This window comes from Pangasianodon hypophthalmus, chromosome 3, assembly GCF_027358585.1.
Source record: "Pangasianodon hypophthalmus isolate fPanHyp1 chromosome 3, fPanHyp1.pri, whole genome shotgun sequence".
NCBI lineage: Eukaryota > Metazoa > Chordata > Actinopteri > Siluriformes > Pangasiidae > Pangasianodon > Pangasianodon hypophthalmus.
In genome coordinates this window covers 25,903,045-25,930,709 of record NC_069712.1, presented here as the reverse complement: position 1 = coordinate 25,930,709, position 27,665 = coordinate 25,903,045, and the positions used below count along the sequence as shown (strand labels likewise).

Here is a 27,665-nt window from a genome sequence, read left to right as displayed (position 1 = left end):
CTTATTGGAGACTGGCAGGAAAGTCTCAATATAGGCGATCATACACACACGTTGACGATTTACAAATGCAGATTCAACAATTAATTCATAAATGTAAAAACATTCAGAAATTTACAAATACACTTGTATATTTATAAATTGTGTTTTACATTTGTGAATCGTATTTTGTGAATGAAAATTTATTTATGCATTTGGAAATCATATTTTGTGAAAATGAATAAGGTTATGAATGTGTGGATTACTGTTTGTGAATATATTCATGTTTTTTGTGAATGTGAATTAGCTTCCTCGTTCGTGAATCAGATTTAATAAATGTATTCATTTTGAGACTATTCTATTTTCATCGAAAATGATGTAATTCTCACCAGTGAATTAGCACTTACGAATGCAGCATTATATTTCACATCAACTTGTTCAACTGACTTTCAAACACATACCAATTCCTTATCACTGAAGCGATATTTGTTATGAGCTCAGTCCATGAAGTACTACTTGTTTATCTTTTTTTCTTAAGTTTTTAAGGTGTGTTTGGGAGTAGCGCAGAGTGTAGGAGGTGTTTATCAAGTTGAGAAGGCTGAGTTTTTCCTCTGTATTGGTTTAAAAATTTTACATAACACAAATAGATTTTTTAGAATTATAAATTAAATATGTATATCTAAACATGTGAAATCTCAACTGGAACATTTTAAAAATTGTGTTAAAACATTCATTCTGATTAACCGAGTTCATTATTAAAATCACCCAGCACTTCACCAAATACTAACAAGATATATGTAAACTTTTGACCCACTGAAAATCTGATGTAGTAAATAAAAACTTAAATAAATCTGTATCTTATTTATTATTTTGACCTCTTATGGATATAAAGTAGATATCCTATTGACTTAATGGGAAATTACACAGGAACTGTATTGTAAACTATGGAGTTGTGAAAAATTGAGTTTGAATGTCTTTAACCTAGGGTAAACATTTGGCCTCAACTATATATTGCATCAACAAATACTAACAAATCCAAATCTTTGATCACAAAGGTATGGGGTAGCCATTGAGGAAGCAGTGACTTGTAAATTGAATCAGTTTAAACAGGGATCTATGATCCATAAGTCTAAATAAGGTTAGGTTATTCAGCATTAAAATGATCTAATACACAAAGGTAAATTAAGTACAGAAATTATGTGTTTTAAAGTACAGTCTTGACCTCAATCATACTGAAATGCTACTATATGATCACAAGAAAAGCATATCTTGCAAGACATATCAAAAATATACCTGAGTTGAAAGGTTCCTTTAGAAGAATGGACCAGAATACCATCTAACCTCTGCTCAATTCCAATCACCTGCTACAATAATCTTTTCTTTGTGAAAAACTTAAAATTCCACTTTTTTTTTTTTTACATACAACAACTACTCTTATTTATTATTATGACTTGAAGATGAAAATAATTAAGTCTTCATCATAAAGAGTCATTAAAACATTAATGTAGATAATTCCAAAGGGGTCACAGACTTTTTCTCACAACTGCATTAACATCATTCTGATATGTATGTTCTACATTTGAATTTTTAATCAAGATTATTTGCAATGATATCAAGCAATAATCTCATAAGAAAGAGATGCATAGCTGAAATAAAGGCATGTGCAATATGTTTGATAGCTGAGAATGATGTAATTTAACCTACATCTCATAAAGTTGATCCTGTATAATAGAGAAGATCTATATCAATCATAGGTAATGCTCTAAGTTTAGAATTCCAAAAAAATGTTTAGATTTCTTTGTATGGGTATGGTCAGTATGCTATACTATGCACTCCAAATATTTAAACTAGGTTAAAGCTGGAAAATCCTGTATGCACTTAACTATAAACTCTCCCACTTTTTAGAGTAACTGTGCACCCCTAAAAAGGCTTGGGAAGATCATTATGCTATTTTCACACTTTATCAAGTCACATGGGGTGTCTTACTCCACTGCATTCAAATCCATTACTTTTTGAGTTGTAGCCTAATTTCCAAACCAGTGGGGTACCATATTAATCCTGGCTCAAATGGATATCTGAAATACATCATGCAAATCATGCTGTTTCACTGGAACTTTGCACAAGGCAAAGTCAGACTGTAGTCAAAACAAAAATCCATCACAACATCAGGGCTCCTGTACTTAGAAAAGCTTTCCTGTAAACTACAGTATTACTCTTGATCCTTAAGACACCTTTACCTAGAGTCACTTGTCTCTGCCAGTCTGTTGTTCATGATGCCCAAAGCTCCAACTCCACCAGAGAAGCCATTGTGTCTTGAGCTTCCACAAACTGTCCTGGGGTACCCATTTGCAGACTCTGAGAGTTGTTTCTGCATGATGGCCAATGATATCTTGTTGGAGCCTGCCAAGTCCCGCATGGAGATCATCTCACCAGAGAGCCTTCTTCCCTCCCGGTCATTGTCACAAGGTCCTTCAGAGTTATATGGGTACCCAAATTGGCCCTGTCGGAGACGTGAGCCAGGGCGGATGGCATTGCGGCGCCCCAAGAAAGCACTAGTCTTGTTGCAGCGCTGGCAGCATAGGCAACTCATCTTGCTCAGCATCCAATTGAGCACCTGCTTGATTACAATGGAAATCACATTGAAGAGTGAGTAGATGCAGCAGACGCCGGTCAGGATTAAAAGGAAGTTGGCCAACCTGTACAGGCCCTGGTAGCTGTAGGCTTTGCTCTGGCTGCTCACCAGGTCTCCAAAACCAATAGTGCTGAAGGTGACAAAGCAGAAGTAGAGGGAGTCGAGGTAGGCCCAGCCTTCTATGGGGGTGTACATGGCTGAGGCGCAGCAGGAGATGATGATAGCTGACAGGCCCAGGATCAGCATCACATGGTAGACAGAGGGCTTCCAACCTGGAAGAGTGCTGGCTGCAAAGTCCTGGCATATTCCTGGTGGGAGGAGGCCACTAGAGCGCAAGTGACGTAGCCTAAAAGCTTTCATCACCACAGCTAAGAGGGTGATGATACGTTCTAGGAAAAGGTTAAAGAACAGAATGGTGGCTGCACACCCAAGTAGACCATAGAAGATCAGAAACACTTTGCCAGCTACCGTCACTGGGGTTGTCATCCCAAAGCCTAGGAGAAAGAGACAGCAAAATAAAGATTCAGCAAAAACTGTTATATATACAGTTGCACACTATATTTTTCATTTTAAATCTCATGTCAGAACCAAATGTTAGGGGAGATTTTAGAGAAAGATTAAAGATTAAACATTTCCTTTATTTTGTGCTTGGCAGAAATGCTGTTGAGTATCTGTCCTCTGCCAACTGCAAGTGCTTTATACAGGCTTCTTAATAATTAATAAAATAATAAATTCATTATTTTACATTTCCAAGAACATACAAGCTCACTTATAATTTGCTTGTAATTTGTAAAAAGGAGCAGAAATTTTGTAGATTGTTGCATTTTTCTATGTTAAGTTATAATTTCACTCAAGAATTTCACTTACTGCTTATGGACAGTCATAGAAAAACAATATGTATGGCAAATTAAAAAATGCTTGGGAAATACTATAATTAAACAAAATATGTAACTAGATTTAACAGATTCCAGAGTAAATATAAGCAGATGCTAACCACCAACAACTGGGGAAATATTGAAAGTGAATAAGAATATTTTTAATCACATTTGATGACAAAGAGAAGAAGAAAGAAAGAAAGAAAGAAAGAAAGAAAGAAGAGAACTGATACACCAGCAGTAAAGGAATGGTGCTTGCTAGAAAAGCACACATGCACAAGTGCACACATCGACAGTCAGACAAACAGACAGACAGACACACATACACTATATGGCCAAAATTATGTGGACACCTGACCATGACACCCATATGTGGGCCCTCACTTGCCAGTCTAATGTGACTGAGTAAGCAAGCTAACTATGTTTGAATGCTTGTGTGATAAACTGATTTAATCATCCCTACATGATATTACATTGCCACGATATCCATTGATGTTTATTCTGATTATATTGTATTACTACACCTGCCAACCTTGCTCCTAGGCATTTCGTGTAGGAGCTTTTATCACTCAAAATTTAACCTAACCTAACCATATACAGTCCCCTCCGAAAGTATTGGAATGGCAATATTTCAGGAGGTGAAATGCATGCAAAAATCCTTCCACTTTTTCCCCTGATGAAATGTTTTTTTGTGTTGGCTGTGTGTTTTGAGTCATTGTCTTGCTGCATGATGAATTTCGTCCCAATTAGATTGGTTGCATTTCTCTACAGTATGAATTGTTTCTGTCATCAACTGCTGTTGTTTTCCTTGGCTCACCTATTCTGATGTCTGGTGGATAGTACATCAGTAGTTTCTTTCTTTGTCAGCATATTCCAAATTGTTGTATTGACTATGTCCTGTGCTTGTGCTATGGCTCTGAATGATTTTTCCTCTTTTCCCAGCTTCAGGCTTTCTTTTCTCCCATAGACAGCTCTCTGGTCTTCATGTTGGTTAAATCTTTTTAACAACAAATGCAGTCTTCACAGGCAAAATCCAGGGCTCAGACCAAGAGTAGACATTCAGAGCTATTAATTGTTTAAACAATCAATCTAACAGGGCACACCTGGGCAAAAAGAAACACCTGTCAGTCATCTGTTCCATTATTTTTGATCACTTGAAAAACAAAAGGTGCCAAACTTAACACATCTAGATGTAAATATCAAAAAATGAAAGCTGAAATTCTGATGTATCGTCTCATATTCATCTTTTGTGGGAGGCAAAAGATCACCACATTTTTACAGTTACACTTTTTTTTTCAATTACACTTGTGTCCGCTTTGACATTAATGACCTACTATTATACTATTATAATACTCTTACTATACTGCCAGAACATGTGCTGATAGAAAGTGGGTGTACAGACACACGATTTCAGGAGTGTCTACATAAAACACAATGTACCAATGCTGCCCCTTGCAAGCTGCCACTCTAGCAAATTGCCTATGTTGCCTATAGCAGAAACCACTACTGCTTTTTTCTATGCTGTATATGACTCATTATTACTCTTAATATTAATCAGTTGATTGTGCTTTTGGAGTGTTATGAGATTCTGTTTCATTCTTCCTGACCGCCAGAGATGGTGTTATAGCAGTGGATAATAGGTCGAAAAATATATACCAATGAAGTTACTTAAGATGAGCTGAGGGACTATAAGCCACTGCAGCTCAGCACCCCACCTCTTTCACTTTCTCACCTTTGGGTTAGGATGTAGTGTTTTCAATTTCATCACACAGTCAGGTGCAGCTTTTTTGGAGCATTGAAATTCATCCTCCCAAGTTGTGACAATAAATTTTTTGGCATTGGATTAGATTATTTTTCCTTCATTACAACTTCACGGTGAGTTCTCACATGGTGCCACTTGCCTTAGGATTCTGTCCAGGGGTTGACTCCTGTGCTATTGAGTTAACCATTTTGACTGTTTATTTTAGATTGTTGCTCATTTTTGCACATTGCAGCTACGTGCTGTCAAGTTATGGCCCATTTGCTCTGTATGTGTCAGACTCAGGAAGTGAACCCAGGTCCCTGGAGCAGTAGTTTAACACTAATCCACAGGGCTATCAGAGGGTGGATAGACTCACTTGCAGAGCAAAAAAGCCAAAAACACCGTAAGCAAAAGCTCTGGACTGGACCACAACCGGGACGCTAAGGTTTTGCAAGCAGAATTGAGTTTGCAGCAGAGAGATCAGAAGCGCTGTGCATCAGCACCTTCTCATGCTCCTCCAGCTAAGGAAAAAATCTAATTCTAGAAGAAATCATTTGGCAGGGCACCTGTTGTCAAAGAAGTTTGCTTGCCTTTCTTCTGACATGGCGGAGATGAAACATCTCTTGCAGGCCCTCCAGCCAGCAGCCTTAGTACCTGCTGCTGCAATGTCTCCTACTGAGGACACTCAGTCACATTCAGTTCAATTTAAATTCATAAGAGTTATTATGTAATAAGAAAGCTTACTTCTAGCTGCATGTGGTCCTAGTATTTCTGTCTTGTCAGAATTAAGGAAAAGAAAATTAATAAGCATACAGTGTCTAATGTCCTTTACACTTTCCTCAACTTTATTAAGCTGGTGTCTGTCATCATGCTTTGCCGAAACATACAATTGTGTGTCATCAGCATAACAGTGGAACCTAATACCATGTTTATGAAATATTTTGCCCAGAGGTAGCATATATAAAGAAAAGAGCAGTGGGCTGTTCCCTTAATGCCTACAACACTTTCTAGTCTATCGAGGAGAATAGCATGATCAATGGTATCAAAAGCTGCACTAAGGTCAAGAAACACAAGCAAGGAAACACAACCCTGATCAGAGGCCAGTAGTAGGTCATTTACCACTTTAACCAGCGCTGTCTCTGTGCTATGATGAGGCCTAAATCCTGACTGATACATTTCATGAATGTTATTCCTATATAAGTATGAGCATAACTGCTGTGATACAACCTTTTCTAGGATCTTGGAAATAAAGGGGAGATTTGATTTTGGCCTACAGTTGGACAATTGACAGGGGTTGAGGTCAGGGTTTTTATCAGGAGTTTGATAACTGCTAGTTTAAAAGATTTAGATACATAGCCAGTGCAAAAGGAAGAATTGATTATTTTTAGAAGAGGTTCGATTGCTTCTGGAATTATCTGTTTGAAGAAATTCGTAGGTAAGGGATCTAGTATACAAGTTGATGATTTCGATGAGGAAATTAGTGAAATTAGTTTGGTCTCTCGAAGGGGTGTAAAACATTCTAATTGTTGATCTGATATTATATTATTATCTATATTATTTTTGCCTGATATTTTCAATTTTACCATTGAAAAAATTCATGAAGTCATCACTGCTACATAATGATTGTGTGCATGTTTCTGTTGTGGTCTTATTCCTAGTTAATTTTGCTACAGTATTAAATAAGAATCTAGGATAATTTTTGTTATTTTCGATTAGGGTGGAGAGATACATTGATCTAGCAGCACTAAGCTCTTCTATAGCACAGAAGACTCTCCTTCCATGCTGTTTGAAATACTACCAGTTTAGTTTTACCAAAAAACATCATTTACATTCAAATTTTTGAGTGGTCTGTTTTAAGGTGCGTGTGTGTGATCATTTTACCAGGGTGCTAGCTTTTTCTCTCTAATTATTTTTCTTTTAAGTGCAGCTACCTTATCTAGCGTCTAACGGAACATTGATTATAAACTATTCGGTTGCCTGGTCAAGTTCTTCGGGATCAGACGGTGATCAAATCATGGTTCAAGTGAATTTGATTGCTCAAGTGAATGTATGTTTGACGTGGTAGCATAGCAAGGTGCATATATTATGATTAAGACACATTTTAAAAGAGATGAGATAATGATCTGAGATAGCTTCAGATTCTGGAAATGTGACTATATTTTCTATATTTAATCTGAATGTTAGTATTAAATCAAGAGTGTGACCACCACTATGAGTGGGTCCTATTACGCTTGATTAACCCCTACTGAACCCAGAATGGACACAACTGCTATTCTCAGAGGATCTTCTGTGTTATCAAAATGAATATTAAAGTCTCCAACAATTAATGCTTTGTCTAAAGAAACAACTAGGTTAGAGATGAAATCCACAAATTCACAAAGGAATTCAGGGAATATGGCCCTGGAGGTCTGTAAATAATAATTAGTGGAATCATCTGGATAGACTTATTTTTTGTGGCTATGTATGTTATGTTAGTATAAAGAACTTCAAACACGTTGAATTTATGACTAGGTTTATGTGTGATGCCTAGATTATCATTATAAATAACTGCGACGCCTCCTCCTCTGCCAGTTAGACAGGGCTGATGTATACAACTGTATCCAGGAGGACTAGCTTAATTTAATGTTACATACTCATTTGGTTTAATCTATGTTTCTGTTAAACACAGTACATTAAATTCCTGATCAGTAATAGTTTCATTAACAATAAGCGCTTTAGTCATAAGAGATCTAATATTTGACAGTCCTAGCTTCAGATCAAAGGTGCTGGCTGTGCATTCGGTTTGATTTGATTTTATGTTAATTAGGTTACTAAAACAAACTTTCTGACATTTTTGTTTATCTTGTGGAACAGACACAGTCTCAATATGTTGGAACCTAAGTGAGTCAGTTTAGCCTGCTTGTCTGCTCCCTGGCCTTGGCTCTGTCACCAATTAACTAGGCCTGTTCTGTGACTATGTGCTATGCTTCAGTAAATGAGAGCAGCACCTTCCCCAGTGGCATGCGCACTGCTCCGCCCTAATAGCCAGCCTTGCCCTCAAAACTACTCCAATTATCTATGAAGGTCACATTGTTTTCAGAGCACCACCTGGACATCCAGCAGTTCAGCGACCATAACCTGCTGTAAGCTAAAATCGCCATGCTGTATTGGGATGGGGCTAGAGCTGAGGAGAGCAACCCTGTTAGACATGTGAAGCGGAGAGGACTGGTGCTCCCATGGGTGAGCCTTGGCGTTAGCATTGGCTTTGCAATTATGCTGCCGAGTCGTCACTCATTCGCCCCACTGTGAGGGCTCTAATGCCAAATTTGGGGGATTGCTAACTCCGCCTAAGGCATCCAGACTTTCCTCTACAGAAACTACACTACTCTTGCTCTCACTCTCACTAACCCTCTCTAGAGTCTGGATGTGCACCTCTAATGCTGCAATCTTCTCCATCAGAGAGCTAATGAACACTTATCACAAATAAAGCTATTACTAATGATGGAGGAAGAATGACTAAACATTCTGCACTCATCACACTGAACAAGCTGAATGGTTGCCATGTTATTTAACCCTCTGCTTGCTGTCCTTAGACAAACAACAAATGCGTTCTTCGAAAAAAAAATATGGTGAAATGAAAGTGAAAAATACAGCAGATGAAAATGGTGAAAACTGCATCACAGGACATCACAGGACTGTCATGGAATGATTCATCATTGATCATTGATCACTGATTGATCATGTAGTGAGGAAGCTACTGTTTCACCTTACATTCGTCATAGCCCTCACATTGACGCTATGTCTACATCTGCTTCTGACACACATTTTCAAGATCATCTTCTCACTGATGTTGCTGAGATTCAGGACAAGCCAGCGGGGTCCACATTAGTTGGTGGCTCTGGTGAGGGCTCACTTCACTCTTCAGGGACTGCTTCACCTCTGGTGGATGATACATTGGGGTTGCTTCGGATGGCAGTGGCCCGTCTTGGCCTTGATGAATGCCCTGCACATCCTGTTCAGTCCATTGTGTTTTTCACAGACCTTCCCTGTGAAAAATGAATTTGCTATGCCTGTGTGTAAGGACTTTGTAGTGCAATTTTCGAATGCCCTTAAAGGACCAGCAATGGCCAAGAGGCTTTCCAAGACTGTTTGCACTTTGGCTTCAATAGCAGAAGCAGAGTTTACTGGAGTGCAGAATGTACCACAAGTTGAACAGTTCAATTCAATTCAATTTTATTTGTATAGCGTTTTTAACAATGGACATTGTGGTTTCAGACTGTATTCTGCCTTTTGGCCACCTGATGGCAACCCTGAGGACTTTCTATTAGAGCTCCAGACTAGTTAATGTGTTTCAGCTGTGTCTCATTTTCCTGTGTATTTAAGTTGCCCTGTTTGTTAGAGTCTTTGCTCAGTCTTTGCCTTGGTTTTAGCCTTGTGTAAATCTCTGCTATGCTCTTCTGCTTTTTGTCATGTTTGACTACCTTGCTAGCTTTTTTATGGACTGTGACTGATAATACCCTGCCTTGGCTCTTTGCCCTGTTTTTGTATTTTGTTGGAATTTTTGCCCTAGCTTTTGTGTTTTATTTTTTGATGTCTTCTGAGCGTTGCATTGTTTGAGTTTTTTGCTTGCCTGTTTTTTTTTCCCTTTTGGATTTTTGCCTTTTGCTACTAGTCATCCTGCTGACATTCCTTGTCATTTTTGCTCTTCCCCTATTGAACCATTCAACCTACTCCTATACCAGCCTCTGCTTTTAAGTCCTCTCATCTGTGTTTAGCTCCATCAGTAGAGCATTAGGCCTGTACCTAGAGATCCTGGGTTCAAATCCCACTCTGGTCCTGACAGACATTGTCATAAAGCAGCTTTACAGAAATAGATAGATTCAAATTAAATTAAAATTAAATAAATTGTAAATGTCAATTTATCCCTAATGAGCAAGCCAGAGGCGACAGTGGCAAGGAAAAACTCCCTGAGATGATATGAGGAAGAAACCTTAAGAGGAACCAGACTCAAAAGGGAACCCATCCTCATCTGGGTGCTAATGGATAGTGCAATTATAAATAAATCCCTTGTATAACTGTGTACTATATGGACAAATAGTGCAATTGTGCAACTAGTAAATTCATCACAGTTTTCACAAGAAGTCCAGTTTGTTAAACCTATCCAATGTCCACTGATGGAGTCCTGAGTACAAAGCTGCTCTTGGCAACCAAAGCCATCACAGTCCCAAGTCATCACAGTACTACTCCCCATATGAGATCCCTAAGCCATCTCCACAGTCACCAAGTGGCACCATCCCCAGCAATCCCACTGATCTTCAGGCCATCCATGTGGGGCCACCCCCAGCAGCAGCAAGCAATCTCAACCGATGAGAACTCCAACCAGAAGTAGGGCATCAGGATGGATCAGGCAGGTCCAGAGAACAGAAGGGATCAGGATCACTGGTATCTCAGGAGTAGCATGTGTAGCGATAGCATCCAAACATCTCACTTCACCACAACACTCTATGCCTGTGAAGCCTCCAGACCTGCTCCTTTACTTAAGAGAAAACTATTCACAAAAAGGCTTAACTAAACAAATAGGTTTTCAGCCTAGACTTAAACACTGAGACTGTGTTTGAGCCCCGAACACTAGCTGGAAGTCCGTTCCATAACTGTGGGGTACACAAAAGCTCTACCAGCCTTAACTATTTGAGGTACCAACAAATAGCCTGCACCTTTTGATCGTGGCGGATCATAAAAGACCAAAAGTTCGCTGAGGTACTGTGGCACAAGACTATTCAGTGCTTTATAGGTCAATAGTAGTATTTTTTAATCAATACAAAATTTGATTGGGTGCCTATGCAGTGTGGATAAGATAGGAGTGATGTGGTCATATCTTCTGGTTCTAGTAAGGACTCTCACTGTTGCATTCTGGACTAAGCCAGACAGCAAGGCATTACAGTAATCCAATCTAGAGGTAACAAATGCATGAACTAATTTTTCTGCATTGTGTAGTGACAATATATTTCTTATCTTAGCAATATTTATGAGATGAAAGAAAGCTATCCTAATAATAATATCTACATGAGCTTCAAATAAAAGACTGGAGTCAATAATCACACCGAGGTCTTTTACTGCTGCACATGATGAAACAGGAAGGCCATCCAAAGTTATTATGTAATCAGAAAGCTTACTTCTAGCTGCAGTGTTCCTAGTACAAGTAATTCTGTCTTGTCAGAATTAAATAATAGAAAGTTAATAAGCATCCAGTTTCTAGTGTCCTTTACTTTATTATGCCCCCTCAACTTTATTAAGTTGGTGTCTGTCATCTGGCTTTGCTGAAACATGCAACTATGTGTCATCAGCAGAACAGTGGAAGCTAATACCATGTTTACAAATAATTTTACCCAGAGCAGTGGGCCTAAAAACAGAGCTTTGCGGAACACCAAACTTTACCTTAATATGCGTAGAGACGTCACCATTTACGTCTACAAACTGATAATGATCAGGCAAATAAGTGGTGTCACTGGCTAGTGGACATCACTAGCCTTTTTCAGAGCAGGCGTTCCATTACGAATTGTTCCCACTTATCGGTAAGTGGTAACATACAATGCATCATTTGTGGGTTAGGGAGCAGTCTGGAACCACAGGGGTATCAATGGCAAATGGTTGAAGGACTGGTCTATGGATCACAAACTGCTGGAGATGCATATAGCTTTTCTGGCCTTGAGACATTCCCTTCTGGTGCTGGCAGGCCACCACATTTTTGTATGCTCAGACAATACATCGATGCTTTTCAATCTGAATCATCGGGGGGCCCAAAATCAGAGAGCTTGCTATGGCTCACTCACAATATCCCCACCTGGTCACTTCCATAGTTTGCATCACTGCGGGCTGTTTATCTGCCAGGGTCAGTCAATCAGACTGCAGATGCTCTGTCCAGGAATTGGCTGCATAAAGGCGAGTGGAGGCTCCATCCAGATGTAGTTCAAGACATTTGGCAGGAGTTCTGTATGGCAGAAGTGGATCTAATTGCTTCAGAGAACGCAACTCACTGACCATTGTGGTTTGTTCAGATGGAAACCAGTCCTATTGCTCATATCCAGTCCACTGGGATAGGACGCACTGTCACACGATTGGTCGGATTGTCTACTGTATGCATTTCCTCTGATTCCTCTGTTGTGGGAGACACTTCACAGAATTGCTCAGGGCAGACACAGGGTGCTTCTGATAGCACCATGGTGGCTGTCCAGACCATAGCTTCCCTTGCTCCTAACCTTGTTGGTGGCCGTATTTGGCATTCAGATCTGGCCCATCTACAGTTATGATCTGGCCTCTGGGGCCAACTCCCTTCTAGCAGACTGTGAACCCTCGGTCATTCACACTGTTCTCAATGCGAGGGCTGCTTCTACACGAATGCTTTCTGCCTATCAATGGAAGTCTTTTTGTTCATGGTGTGAGACTCATGGTTTTGACCCTGTACAATGTACGGTTTCAGTAGTTTTGAGTTTCCTACAAGTTCTTTTAGGCAGTGGCAAGGCAGCCTCCACCTTAAAGGGCTATTTCTGTGTACCATTCACCTGAGGACGGCACTTCTCTGGGCTCCCACAACCTAGTTTGCAGTTTTTTAAAGGGTCTGAGGCGCCTCAATCCTGCTTGATCTCCCTGTTTTCCAGTGTGGAGTTTATCTTTGGTGTTGGAGTCTCCTTGTCAACCTCCTTTTGAACCATTGGAGGATGTGGATCTTAGGTGCAAGTAATTGAAAGCGGCCTTCCTCCTGGCCGTGGCTTCTATGAAAAGGGTTAGTGAGCTTCTTGCACTGTCCGTGAGCCAATCCTGTATGCGATGGAAACCAGGGGGTCCTGGTATTATCCTTTGGCCCAATCCGACCTTCCTTCCTAAGGTGCTCCTGCACCAGTTTATTAATCAGTCCACTGAGCTGTATTCCTTCCAACCAACAGTTCTTGAACAGCGTTCTCTGCTCCTGTGCCCTGTATCAGCCTTGAGGGGCTATGTAGAGGCTACAGAGCAATTAAGACAATCAGAGCAGTTGTTTGTCTGTTGTGGTGTGTTAAGAAAGGTGACTCTCTATCTAAGCAGACACTGTCATGGTGGGTTGTTGAAGTTAGTGCCTTGGTGTACAAGAAGGCTCTGCAACCCATGCCCGGGGCCATCACTTGCCATTCCACCAGGGCTGTTTCCTCTTCATGGGCTGCCTTCAGGGGTCTTTCTCTTAGTGACATCTGTGCTGCAGCAACATGGTCCTCTCCTTGTACCTTCACAAGATTCTACAATATCAGTGTTGCTTCATCCCAGGATGTGAGATGGGCTGTGCTTCGCCAATAATCCCTGTTTTTCTTGTAAGTTACTTTCCATGTGACTTTGTTGGTATAGGTCATCCACTGCTATAACACCATCTCTGGCAGTCAGGAGGAATGAAACAGAATGCTGGTTCGTGTAACCATGGTTCTTTGAATTCTGGATGACCACCAGAGTTCCCTGTCACTCAGGGTGCTGAGCTGCAGTGGCTTATATTCCCTCAGCTCACATCACTACGTGACTTTGTTGGTATATGTTTTTCTGGCTGGCTCTGCGATTATCCACCGCTATAACACCGTCTCTGGCGGTCATCTGGAATTCACAGAGCCAATTTTACATCCATACCCAGCGTTTTATGTTGTCCATTAATTGTTAGGGGGAGTATAACTAACAAAAATCAGTGGAAATCTATTTAACGCAATCTATTGCAGTGGTAATCTATCTAATGCAATTAGGATATAGAGATTGCCCCTTTCAGATTTTAATTGCCAATTGCCAGGAAAAACAGTAATTCTTTATTGCTTCTCTACACAGAATATGGTATTTTATAAGGGCAGTTCAGACTGCTTCCTTTTGATCCCTCTCACAGAACAGCACACAGTGGGTGTTTAAACAGCAGCCCTTGCTACAAAGCACCAAGCTATCAACGAGTTCTGTCCACCAATGCAACAGTTTTAAAGGCCCTTGACATAGGCCCTTAAAACTTTGTTTAAAACAATCTTAGTATATGGTTCAAAAATACTGTTTTGCAACTATGCAAATTTTTATTTTTACAATGCACCTTCCATTACTCTTTATGGCTCACTACCTGGCCTGATGAAAGCCTAAGTTTGCAAATGTTGTACTGACAATAATGTTCTCAAATGCAACATTGGTGAATTTGTAAATAAGAGCTTTGTATTATTACCAAACACACTGAAAAAGATTCAGTAAATATGACAAAAACAAACCTGTGATTTTACCCCAAAAAACTAATTATTAGAATTACTTAATGCTTTCTAATGTTCTGTACTAAATTAATTCATGTAAATATGCAGCCAAAAACTCAAAGTGTATATTTTACTTACTTTACTATTTTACTACTTTTACTTACTTTACTTTAAATTTATTATTATTTTGCAAGCACTCACAAAACTAGAAAAAAGAAGTAATGTTTAATTGAACCGATTGCATACTTGGCTGAACTTGATTTGCATGTGTTCACAGAACTTGATCACTGAAATGATTTAATTTTTTAGCATTATGGATGGGTTGTTTTCAATATTTCTTGTTCTGTGTCAGCTTTAAGGCCTAAGGCTATTGTATTATGAAATGTTTTGAAAGATCAAGTGTTTCGGTAAAGTTTTCTTGGTTCATCTCTTTTCTCATTCAGGTGTATGGTGCGCACGCGCACACAATTTGTTGCTTGTTTCTTGAGTAAATTTCACTACAATATTTTTTTCATTGTACAGTATTACCCATGCATAAAACAAGTTATGATCATTTGGACAATTCTTGCTAAGGCTCCAATCTGGAAGAGCAATACTTTTTGGTAGTGAAACAAAAGATGTATTATTAAAGACCACATAAAAAATTTAGCAACTTGTATGTTTGTTCATAGCTTCAAGGCTAATTCTCGATTTAAATGGTGAGCCAATTTGCTGTTCTTTGAGAGATATAACTGACATGTTTTATTTCTATTCATCTGAAAAACAATAATATAGTCAATCAGCGGAATACGTGAATAAGTAAAATTATTTAAGATGGGTCTGCGAGCAAAATTGAGGCTTAACACTGGCATATTGCTAATGGAGAACAAATAATTTTTTCGTGATTGCAATTACAGATTTATCTCATATAATTATCTCATAAAATACAATATACGGCCAAAAGCATATGGACACCTGACCATCACATCCATATGTGGGCCTTCCCCAAACTGTTGCCACAAAGTTGAAACCACACAACTGTAGAACGTCTTTGTATGCTATAGCATTACAATTTCCCTTCACTGGAACTAAGGGGCCCAAACTTATTCCAGCATGACAATGCCCCTGTGCACAAAGCACGGTCAATAAAGACATTGTTTGAAAAAGCTGATGTGGCAGAATTTGAGTGGCCTGCACAGAGCTCTGACCTCAACCCGACTGAATGCCTCTGTACACCATTCTGAACGCCAACTGTACCCGACATCACTATTGCTCTCGTGGCTAACTGAATAGAAAGTCCCACAGCCATCTTCCAAAATCTAGTGGAAAGTCTGTTACAGGCTATTATAGCAGCAAAGCGGGGACCAACTTTGAAATGGGATGTTCAAGAAGCACATATGGGTATGATGGTCAGGTGTCCACATACTTTTGGTCAGAGAGTGTATAAAGGTCTATTATTATCAAAAACATCCCTGAGCTAAAAAGCCAGTTAACACTTTTAATGTTAAAGGGAAAGAGAGGAGTAGTTGACTGGATATTGCAGTATCTCACATATTCTCATTTTTAACAGTATATTCATTCTACAACACCAATTTTTACAAATCGGAATTGGGAATTATTGTTATTCATTGAGTAGATTGTAAGTCTGGGAAAACAAAGGCATTTCGAGAGCATGCCAATCAATTCTCATAGCTGCCCCTCATTCAGATGTTATAGCATAGACAAAGTGTTTTGGGGCAGGGCTTCTGAGAAAATACCAAAGGGAGGGGCATCATCTATCTATCTGTCCATCCATCCATATATGCATCTACAGTGGAGTCCAAAAGTCTGAGACCACATTGAAAATCTGCTTTTTTTTCATTTAAAATTGGAAATAAAGTGAAGGCTTTAGAATTTTGAAATATTTGAAACAAAGAAAGTAACTGTTCAATGTTCATCTTGAATATTTAAAATTGAAGATTCTACACTCTTTCTAGGTTATGATTTAAATGTAACACATGTTCAGATGACACTCCAATAGATTTGATCTAATATGGATTATCATGTTTTGCACAAACTTGTGTGGTCCATGCCAGCTCAGGTCATTAAAGCAAAAAGGAGAGATACCAAATACTAAGAAACTTTGAAATTCATGTAAATATTTCAAAGATTCTACTTTTCACTCAAGTTGTTGTCAATAATATAATTTGTAATGAAAGACCAAAGACCAAACATTCTCACTAGTGGTCTCAGACCTTTGGTCCCCACTGTATATAGAAAAGTCTACACATCCCTGTGAAATTGCAGGGTTTTGTGATGTTAAAAAAAAATTAGCCAAGATAAATCATCAGCTCTGTTTCGCCTTTAATGTGATAAAGCAACCAACAAAATTCAAGTGAAAAACTAATAAAAATGTTGTAGGGGAAAGAAAAAGAAAAAACTTACAATAACCTGATTGCACAAGTGGGCACACCCCTTAACTAATATGTTGTTAATGCACCTTTTGCTTGTAATACAGCACTCAGTCTTTTGGCTACAACATATGTCTACAAGAAGTATCAAATCTAACACTGTACAAATAATGTTGATGGTAATTATAATTGGACAGTGCAAGTTATCAAAAAGCTGGGAAGTGGGGCTCATGGGGAAAAAGTTCGAATACCTCTGCTTTAGACAATGAGATCAAGTACATGCTTTGTAAGCTCTTTGCTGACGATGGCTTCAGCAGTCATCTTAAACCAAGAAGATGTCAAGAAAATGCCTTCATCACTTCACTGATGACAGGTGTATGGCAATTACTTTCGAACATGAGTTTGCACGTGATTGAATGGATTGATTCTGAGCAAGGTCTCATGCCCCATTATAAAAGGATGTGCACACTTGTGCACCCAGGTTATTGTAATTTTATTCTTTTTTCTGTCACATTAGTTTCTTGGTTTCATTTATTTATATCACAAAACCCTACAATTTTAGCAGGGGTGTGTAGACTTTTTCTATCCACTGTACTTATCCTTAAGAAACTCTTCTGTGACAAATGGTGAAAGTTTGAACTGAGGGTAAAAAAGGTGTTTTCTCTTATTTAGCTAAGATGTCAACCAGTCCAGTGTAGTGCCATCAATAGTTTGCGCAATAAGGATGGAATAAGGACAGAATAAGGATTGTCAGAGACAAAAGATGTGAGTAGTAGAACAAGCCAAGCCAAAGAAAAGCTTTTGAAACAATGTTTACATAAAAGTGTATAAAACTGAGAAGTTTGAATACCTCTGAGTCTCCTCATTTCCAGGGAAACCCATAAGAGTGTCACACTGAATTATGCTTTTGTACTAACTTGTTTGGTAACATCTTTTGATTGCAGTGACGTTATTTTTGCAACAAAATGTTTTTTGTTTTTTTTACTGTCTCAGAAAAACCTTCTGATTTTTAGTGTTTTGTTAGGCTCATATAATCCTAGCTATAAAGAACTAGCATACCGGATGTCACCACACCACAGTCACTCAAGTGGATGAGTTTATTTACATCTTTCAAGTGCATGTAACAAAATGAATGTGCCCACTTCCTGATAAGTGAGCTGCTGTATTACAGTCAAAGAAGTGAAGTGAAGTGAAGTGAAGTGAGGGTAAAAAAGGTGTTTTCTCTTATTTAGCTAAGATGTCAACCAGTCCAGTGTAGTGCCATCAATAGTTTGCGCAATAAGGATGGAATAAGGACAGAATAAGGATTGTCAGAGACAAAAGATGTGAGTAGTAGAACAAGCCAAGCCAAAGAAAAGCTTTTGAAACAATGTTTACATAAAAGTGTATAAAACTGAGAAGTCTGAGTCTCCTCATTTCCAGGGAAACCCAATTATGCTGTTGTACTAACTTGTTTGGTAACATCTTTTGATTGCAGTGATGTTATTTTTGCAACAAAATGTTTTTTGTACAAACGGAAGTGACTTGTGGCCAAGTAGGGTGACCCATACTTGGAATTTGTGCTCTGCATTTAACCCATCCAAGTGCACACACACAGTAGTGAACACACCCGGAGCAGTGGGCAGCCTTTTTTTGCTGCGGCGCCCGGGGAGCAGTTGGGGGTTCGGTGCCTTGCTCAAGGGTCTCACCTCAGTCGTGGTATTGAAGGTGGGAGAGAGCGCTGGTCATTCACTCCCCCCACCTACAATCCCTCCCGGACCTGAGACTCGAACCCACAACCTTCAGGTTCACCTTCCTTGGGGTTGCAAGTCCGACTCTCTATCCATTGGGCCACGACTGCCCCCCGTTCAAACATACCAAACATACCAAACATACCAAACATACCAAACATGTGACAGCATAATTCAAAATACACCAAATGCATTTGGGAAGCCACCTATGACAATGAATTTGTAAAGTGTTCTGGTTTTACAAACGGAAGGGAGACAGGAAAGGAGAAAATTAACCTATTAGGGAAAATTTGAAAAATATTTTGTTTTTATTGACTATTCAGTCTTTGTTGTCTAAAATTTGCCAAACTAAAACAAAAACAGCCATTTCATTTCAGTAATTTTTTAAATTGGCCAAAAGCCAAAAAGTCTGTAATTAAATTGAAATAAACTGCCATAGGTAGATGTCTGCTTGGATGAGCTATTCTAGGCTTCCACAATTACAGTATTGCATGTATCTGCCCCATCTATGACTCACTAATGACAATGTTATATTCCTCTATGACAAATCTGTTCAAAATCTGATTCTGAAACACCAATTTCTACTATTCTTGAGCCTTCTACTTCTTCTATTCCTGAGCCACCATTCTCTCCCTCTCTTTCTGTTCCTGATTGTTATTTGTTAAAATCAAAAGGGAAGGGAACGTCCCATGCCCAAGTAGGTGCTCAGTCACATGAAAGGCATGTGTTCCAAAACTAAAGCTTTTAAGTTGCTTATTATGGCAATTACACACAAATGTAATGACAATTTTGTGGAACCCTGCCATTTCATATTAGTGGCATTAAGTAAAGAAATATGGAAAAAATAACTAAAGAAAGCTAGCCATCACAAATCCATAAAATTAAGACAAATAAGACAATTCAGGCAAAATAAAAGCAGCTGTATAAAAGGAGGAAGCACTGCAATGACTCACCTGGCATGTTAGGTGGTTCCATTTTCCACAGCATTCCTTCTTTAATGCTGTGCAACACTTTATAGCCAGGACTAAGTGACCTATAAGTGACTAAGTGACTGACCTGGTATGTAACAATATGCAATGTGCAGTATACTGCATTCCATCATCGGGCTTCCCAAAAAAAATAAATAAATAAATAAAAAAAAAACAGCTGTCCTTACAACACATATCCTCCTGCTTTTCTAACATGGCATCAGGGATGGTGCCAAGCACAAGAGGCCAAAGTGTGCAAGAGACTGAAGAGCACATCAGCGCACAAGATTTCTGGCTGACAGTCACACAAATACTTAAAATAATTAAAAATAGCAATTACCCTGCACGATGTGCTTAGTCCATGATCAACTGGGTACAATGTAGATATATATTGTTTTCTGTTTTCATGTCAAACCATTTTTTCAACTCACTTAATTCACTCCTAATTCACCTTTTCTGTAATGTCTCCAGATTTTAGACTTTTCAGGTGCTGTTGAATATTATAATATTATTCAGCTGCTGAATAATATCTTTATTGGTGTAGATGCGAGTCAAACTATCTTCTATCTGAGAAATTCCTTTTATTTCACTGTTCTTCCTTATTTTACACTTTCAGTTTTCTGTGAGCTTTACCTTTAAGGTTACCCACTTTATTTCACTCAATGCAAATGAGCCAAGGCATGCACGTTGTTTGCACTTTACAGGTGATTTGAGTTCATAAACATACACAAGAGAAGACAAAGAAAAGGTTTATTGTACAGTTAACAGTGTTAACTGTAAACGTGACAGAAATTTTAGTTTATTTTGACCTACAAAAAAAATTGATATTTACATTACATTTACATGCTGATGTTGTGTAAGTAAAATAAAAACTATCTGTCTATCATACAAATCTATCAAGATAAAAATGAGAACAAACAGCCTCATCTAAAAAGTCTGTATTTCCAATGAAAACATATAGACATACAGTGTGAGACTGTGTATAACATCCAGCCCAGACAATTCCATGCCAGACTGCCATAGGGCACCCTCCCCCGAATTTTAAACGTCTTCTTTGGTTATCTTGCTCACTTCCTTTCTAACAGATATATAAGCACATGGACTCATAGTCACTTTGCAAAGCTTTACAGCAGGAGTCCTCACACTTCTATGACAAGAAATCTACTTTTTTCATATTATTATTTTGGTAAGACCCATCATGTAAAATATGTATGTATACTCTAAATTTGGAGTTTGAGAAATTATTTTGAGAGATTTGTTTTTATTCAAATAATATTATGCAATCAAGTTTCATTCAAAGAAATCACAAAAGTAATATATAGCAGTGGGGGGTGTGGTCGAGTGTTACTGGTGGACGGAGAAGAGGCGGGTCGAACCATAAGGAAACAGTTCATTGTGGAGGTTGAGGCCAAGGTAAACAAGGACAGCCAGGTATCCAACAAACCCAGAGGTTACAATATGTCAAAACCTGTTCAATCTGTGCACACTCCTGGACCTCTCAGCAACTGCCCAGTGGGCTGCTTGAACGCCTTCTGATACCTTGAAATCCATGATCCCACATCACACTTATCAATGACCTGGCCAACTATAACATTTTCACCATTATCAACCACTTTTCCAAGGCATCCTGTGGACCCCCTTCTGAAACTATCCACAGCAATGGAGACAGTGGAAGTGATATTCAGAGAGGTGTTTGGGGGTGGCGTGGTCGAGGCCATCTGTAATATGCAGTCTAGAAAATTCCATGCCAGACCACCAGATCCTGCCCTCCCTGAATTCTAAATGCCTTTTTTGGTTGTCTAGCTTATTTCCTGTCTAACTGATATATAGGAATATGGACTCATAGTCACTTTGCAAAGCCTTACAGTTTGCCCATCATCATATTAATTTCTGAGCCATTGATATCTGGATTGTTTACCTGTGTATGACCCTATCTTGTCTTGTCTGGTTTTTGCCTTTGTCTGACCCTCTGGATTTGTCTATGCTTCTGATGTTTGGATTATTGACCTGGCCTGTTTCTTTGACCATGTGATTTGTGATTTTGGACTGCATATGCTCTGTATATGCTTTTTTGATACCATTACACACAAGTGGAAGAAGGGAGAATATTTATGTAGCTTGAACATGTGCAGTTGAGAAATTATGATAATGAGTAAAGCATCCCAAACAGAGAGATATGATTGGTCCCTGTGCACATGTGACCACACCACGGCTTCATTATGACTATGAACTGTGGTCTCTAAAAATTTTGAAATCAGGAGCCAGGATTTGCAAATGATAAGTCTGTAAGAGGTGGTTTTGATCCCATGAGCCCCTTGGGGACCTGTGAGTACTGTTATACCATAAATTAATTTCCTCTATGCCTAAACGACACGACTAAAAATGCCTCTCAAGATAACGGTTTAATGTGATATTTATGAAGGAAAAACTTTAGCAAAGAAATCCTTCCTTCTAGCAGGGTGAGCATCTTCAGATAATCTTGCACATAACCTGCTAAGTAAGCAAAATTTTCCTGAAGTATTGCCAAGATAAGGAAATTTACACATGTAAAAATAATATATTTTCAGTATCTGTTTCTTATATGTTTCTCTTAAAATTAGTAATGCCAATCGTAATAAATAATGTTTTCACGGGTATTTTGTCATGCACCAGGTGAACACAGTCGACTACACCGAGCTGTGTGTGGTCCTCGAGTTTATCGATACCCCAAATGCACATCAATTTGGTCTGTTCTGGCCTGGTTTCAAAGGCTGGTTAACAAGTCTCTATCTGCTTTGTAAAGCAATTTGTCTCAACTGATAAATGAGCAGTGGTAGAGAAGAACAAGACAAGATGACAGAAAGAAGTGCTGAGAGTCAGTGATACAGCAGCCTGTGAAGCTGGTGCAGCAAAAATACAACAGTGTCAGCAACGAAATATACTCCATGAACGCTAGTGGATGCGGAAGGTATTCTCTGTGGAACAGAGCTATAGCTATATGAAATAATAGCTATACCTAGTAGTGTATTCCATACAAATGCTATCATTTATAAAAAATAAAACATCTCAGAGGTGTAAACTCAACTATTGAAAAAATAATTAGTTGAAAAAGAAAAACAAATCTGGTTTCTTTCTGCTTTCTACACCTAAAATTTATTCAGGGTAGATTGTTCCTGAAACAGAAACTAGTCCTTAATGCTGCTCTTATATGCACTGGAAATAAAAAGTCTACACACCCCTGTTAAAATTGTCTAAGAAGGAAAGCACACACTGAGCTTGGTGGTTTTGTGAGTCAGTGCTCAGAGGGTTCATGTGCAAGGCCTATGTCATGTACAACAGTATTGGACTTCCTGTCCAAATCCAATTCTCCTTTCTGCAACATATACATTTGATTAAATTGATCATATCAGACCTTTGATACAAACTGAGACTGAGGATGTGTGTATGTATCTGCTTTAGAGAAAAGGTATCAGCCAATGTTCCTGGGACATCCTGCAGATCAACAGCACCCTGACCAGGATAAAGTGGGTACTGAAGATGAATAAAATAAAGGAATGAAAAAGTTTTGATCAGCAATTCTAAGACATATTTCCTCTAGTCCTTTGGGCTAGTTTTCTAGTTTCTGTGTTTTTTAATTGTTTTTTTTTTACTTCCTGGTTTTGGCCCTTGTCTGTTTGTCCTTTTTTTGTTTCTGCATTAGGATTTTGTAAACAACAGTATCAGCAACGAAATATACTCCATGAATGCTAGTGGATGCAGAAGGTATTCTCTGTGAAACACTATGTATAAATAGCTACACCTGGTAATGTATTCCATACAAATACTATCATTTATAGAAATGAACCATCTCAGAGATGTATGTAAACCCATAACTCTAATTAGGTGAAGAAGAAAAACAACTCTGGTTTCATTCTACTTTCTACACTTCAAATCTATTCAGGGTAGATTGCTCCTGAAATGGAAACTAGCCCTTACTGCTGCTCTTATATGCACTGGATAGAAGAAGTCTACACACTCCTGTTAAAATCACAGGTTTTTGTGATGTAATAAATGAAATCAAGATAAATCATGTCAGATCTTTTTCCACCTTTAGAAATAGAACAAATAGAACAAATAGAAATGTCAGGAATGTTTGGAGGGGGGACTTACAATAATCTGGTAGCATAAGTGTGCGCACACTTTTATAATGGGGCATGTGACAGTGCACAGAATTAACAAATCACATTCAAACTCACGTCCAAAGTAATTATCATACACCTGTCATCAATAAAGTGTTTCTGATTAACCCCAACTAAAGACCAGCTGTTTCTGTAGGATTTTCTTGACATCATTTTGGTTTCACCCGACTGCTGAAGCTATGGTCCACAAAGAGCTTACACTAATGCATGAACAGGATCTACACAGAGTTTTCCAGTATCTGTATTTTTCAATTGCTTTTTTCTGGTTTTGTCCATTGTCTGTTTGTCCTTTTTTCTTGTTTCCGCATTTGGATTTTGTAAACTTTTATTGTGGCCCTTCCTACTAAACATGTTAATTATACACACATTCATCCTGCTTCTCATTCCCACGCATTAGTGATTTGAGGGAAGATGCAGCTGCATAATATTAGAAGACCAACTTATTAACAGGAAGAGCTCTCTACACATACACAGTAAATTGCTTACACACACAAAATGACCAAAAGGCATGCTTGCTCCTTAGTGACCTGTCAAACATTGCACATGTTTTTTTCACACTTGTTTTCTGGCAGCAGCAGTGCAGCAGACTGTGAGCCTGAGGCTGTGTCCTGAACTTTAACAGCAGGGATATTTCCTAATGCCACGTCACTGGCATGCCTGAAAGTGTGCACACTTCAAGGGGTTTATACTTTGCCATTGCAGTGCCAGTGGAGAAGATGAAATGCATGAAAAACAGATTGTCCTCTTCTGAGAGTCTGAGGGATTATGAGAGTTAATATGTAGGGTCACAAGAGCAGCCATGTTGCCTGTAGCTACTGCGCTGATATAAACTCCTAGGCTACGTGTGTATTATTGTTGCAGTTCTAGGGAATGCACATTATATACACCCACCTATACAACATACATGTCCTATACCCATGGGTACTTGGAGTAACAATGTTGCTTAATAAAATGAGGTAGAGAAAAACTCAGATAGCATGCTATGCAGAGTTGGTTATTTCATAGGATATTGTTCTTCTAAATCAACAATAATGGACAAAGTAAATAAATTAAAGAAAAACATTTATACTATATATATATATATATATATTTTTTTTTTTTTTTTTCCTTTTCCCCTTATATTATGGCTAACAAATGAACAGGAAACCCCTTTGTGTGAAGGAAATGTGAAACACAATGTGTAGTTGAGCTGCTTTTCATTACCTCAAGAACTCATACAGCAACCTAACAACTCACCAATAGTTGACACAACCGTCGCCACAAAGTAAAACGCCCCCGTAAAATCCCATCGCGGTCGGAGGGCATCGGCGCGGATTCCGGCGGCCGCAGCGGTTTCGTACTCGCGCAGGAAGGAGCTGAGCTCGTGCACGCTGATGTTGAAAGCGTCGCTGAAGTTGTGCAGTGTGCGATTCCAGCGCGCTCGGGCTCGCACCTCCGACGGCTGCTCGATGGCTGAGAAGACCGCAGCTCCGCACAGAAGGTATGCGAGGATGAGCAGCGCCAGCAGCACGAAGCGCCCGTTATCCTCGTTGATGTGCAGCGAGCGGCAGCCCGGGAGTCTCTGCCGTGCGGACATCGTGCACGTTTCAGCACCACGAGCACGCGGGACAGCACGCAGCTCCACCCCGGGGCGCACAACCACACTGCCCAGCGCCGGTGCTCCTGCCTTCCATCCTTCTACACATCCTGACAACACCGCGACACGTTAAGACTTTTTTTTTTTTTTTTTTTTTTTTTTTAGCGCAAAATGAGAAACAGAATTAAGTTGAGCGCGTGAATGCAAATTTGCTCGTCATGAACGATAACTAAAACGCTCCTTTTTCCCTCTCAGGCGTAGAGAGTAAGGGGATCCTAAGTCATCCCTGCCATGGTAATATCTAAATAACGCTTTTATTTGGTGACTATATTACTGACCACATTTCAGCACCAGCAGCCCACGGGACAGCGAGCAGCCACGCTAGGCAGCACTAGTGCTCGCGTCCTTCCAGAAATCCCTCCCTAAAACAATGTACATTTTATATCCACATGACAAAATAAAGGAATTCGGCAATCACGTGTTTATGAAATCATCAAAAGTCACCCTCTGGGTGGGAAATGTCAGGTCGATGCGTCCTGGGGCGCCCAAAATGTGCAATGGGTTCATTAATTAGTGAACGAAAATGTAGCACCAGTGTCCATTAGGGGAAACTCTGCTTTTGTTCTTGTCAAGGCTGCAGCTCACTGATGCGACCTTCTTGTTGCTGATTTATGCGGATTGTACAGCCGTATGAAGCTCCGTGCTCAGCGTTTGGGTCGCTGCACCAAACTGACCGTCCCAAGGAAACGCATCAATCTTTACAACGGATAGCTTATTACATGGTCCGTGAAGTCAGAGAAAGAGACGCACTTTTAGCCTTTTCATCAGTTTCATCTTTGAACAACGAACACTCAGAATTAAAGGTTTAAAGACGAGATTGGACGCCAGCACGCGCTAGAGCATCGCATCAGATTTGCGCATGCTTTCAGGATGCCACTAGCGCAGGAAATAAATGAAGGTTCATATTATCGCGACATTAAGTTGTCTATTATTTTATATCTGCGCTAAATTATGCTTCTTTTCAGCGTTATTTCCGATTAATTCTTGTCTGCCGCTGGAACAGGACAATGCAGGACCTCGCGATACGGTTCAGTGGCGGTTGATTCCTAATCTCTGCACATTTAATCCACCGGCGCACGAAAGTAATCTCGCTCTCAGTTTCCTGTATTTCCTCTTTGTTTTCTCATAGTTATTTCTACTGAGCCATTAAATGTGTGAACTGAGCTGTCCTTAGTGAGGAGGAAAAAGAGCAAACTGTCATCAAGGTGAAAGTGTCTTCACTGGTGTTAAGTGAAACTGTCCTCGGGGTAGCTCAAGCCTCCTAGCGCGCGAGGGAGGAATGGAAGGAGTTGGAGGGCGGGGCTTCACCGAAACGCGCCAAAAAAAAAAAAAAAAAAAAAATGGTTGCGCATGCGCGATGTTAACATAAAGCGCCATACACTGCGGAAACTCAATGACTACGTTTACATGCACATCAGTATTCCGATATTAATCGGAATTTGGCAGTATTGTAGTGTAATGGCTTGGGACTGCGATTGCTGTGGTGGCTTTGGGGCTGCAGTTGCCACGAGCACCTTCGTACTCAGGACTCCATCAGTGGACAGTGGATAGATTTTAACCAACCGGACATCTTGCGAAAACTGTGATGAATTTACTGGTTGCACATTTGCACTATTTGTCCATATAGTGCACAATAATAGAAGGGATTTATTTATAATTGCACTATCTGTTGCGCCCAGATGAGGATGGATTCCCATTAGAGCCTGGTTCCTCTCAAGGTTTCTTCCTCATATCGTCTCAGGGAGTTTTTCCTTGCCACCGTCACCTCTGGCTTGCTCATTAGGGATAAATTCACATGTTTACAAGATATTTTTTGAATCCATTTATTTCTGTAAAGCTTCTTTGTGACAATGTCCATTGTTAAAAACCCTATACAAATAAAATTTAATTCTAATTACTATTGAGTCATGTAAATGCCGCAATCCGATTGCCCGATTCAGATTAATACAATATTCTGATTCCCCAAATTCCGATTCCCACCCCTGTTATATTCCTGTTTTAATCAGAAGTTTGTTGCATGTAAACACCTTACTCAGAAAATCCACTGAAAGGAGACATTTGCACATGCTCAGTCCACAAGGAATTGTGAGTGCTAACAAATGCTTAGCTTAACAGATGCTTATCTGACCCTTTCCATTTCGAGGCGGTGTTGTAGGGCATTTTTGATGGTAAAAAGTGTTAGCGTAAAAACAGTAATAAAACTAACTGATCATACTCTATAACCAATGGCAGCATCTCGAACTGCAGGAAAGGAAAAGTGCATGTGTAGATCGGCATACTTACAACATCCATGTATACAGAAATATTCCGATGCATGTACGCATATAAACATCGTATTCGGAATATGGCTGCAACCTGAATATAGATCTTAAACG

At 39.4% G+C, this 27,665-nt stretch overlaps 1 protein-coding gene across 1 annotated transcript; it reads right to left on the bottom strand.

Annotated features, from left to right (window-relative positions):
- Positions 1-373: 373 nt before the first annotated feature.
- Positions 374-26,546, bottom strand: kcnk12 (potassium channel, subfamily K, member 12). Its single transcript, XM_026939503.3, has 2 exons — positions 24,891-26,546; positions 374-3,102 (listed from the first exon to the last, which is right to left on the bottom strand). Exons 1-2 carry the CDS (start codon positions 25,228-25,230, stop codon positions 2,210-2,212), a joined length of 1,233 nt encoding a protein of 410 aa, XP_026795304.1. The 5' UTR covers positions 25,231-26,546; the 3' UTR covers positions 374-2,209.
- Positions 26,547-27,665: the final 1,119 nt, after the last annotated feature.

What these genes read in the sequence shown, in the direction of transcription:
- kcnk12 (XM_026939503.3), bottom strand. Translation starts at nt 25,230, where the DNA reads ATGTCCGCACGGCAGAGACTCCCGGGCTGCCGCTCGCTGCACATCAAC. An exon ending in GACGGTTGTGTCAACTATTG is followed by an intron (nt 3,103 to 24,890) that starts GTGAGTTGTTAG and finishes TCTTTCTCCTAG; the next exon opens with GCTTTGGGATGACAACCCCA.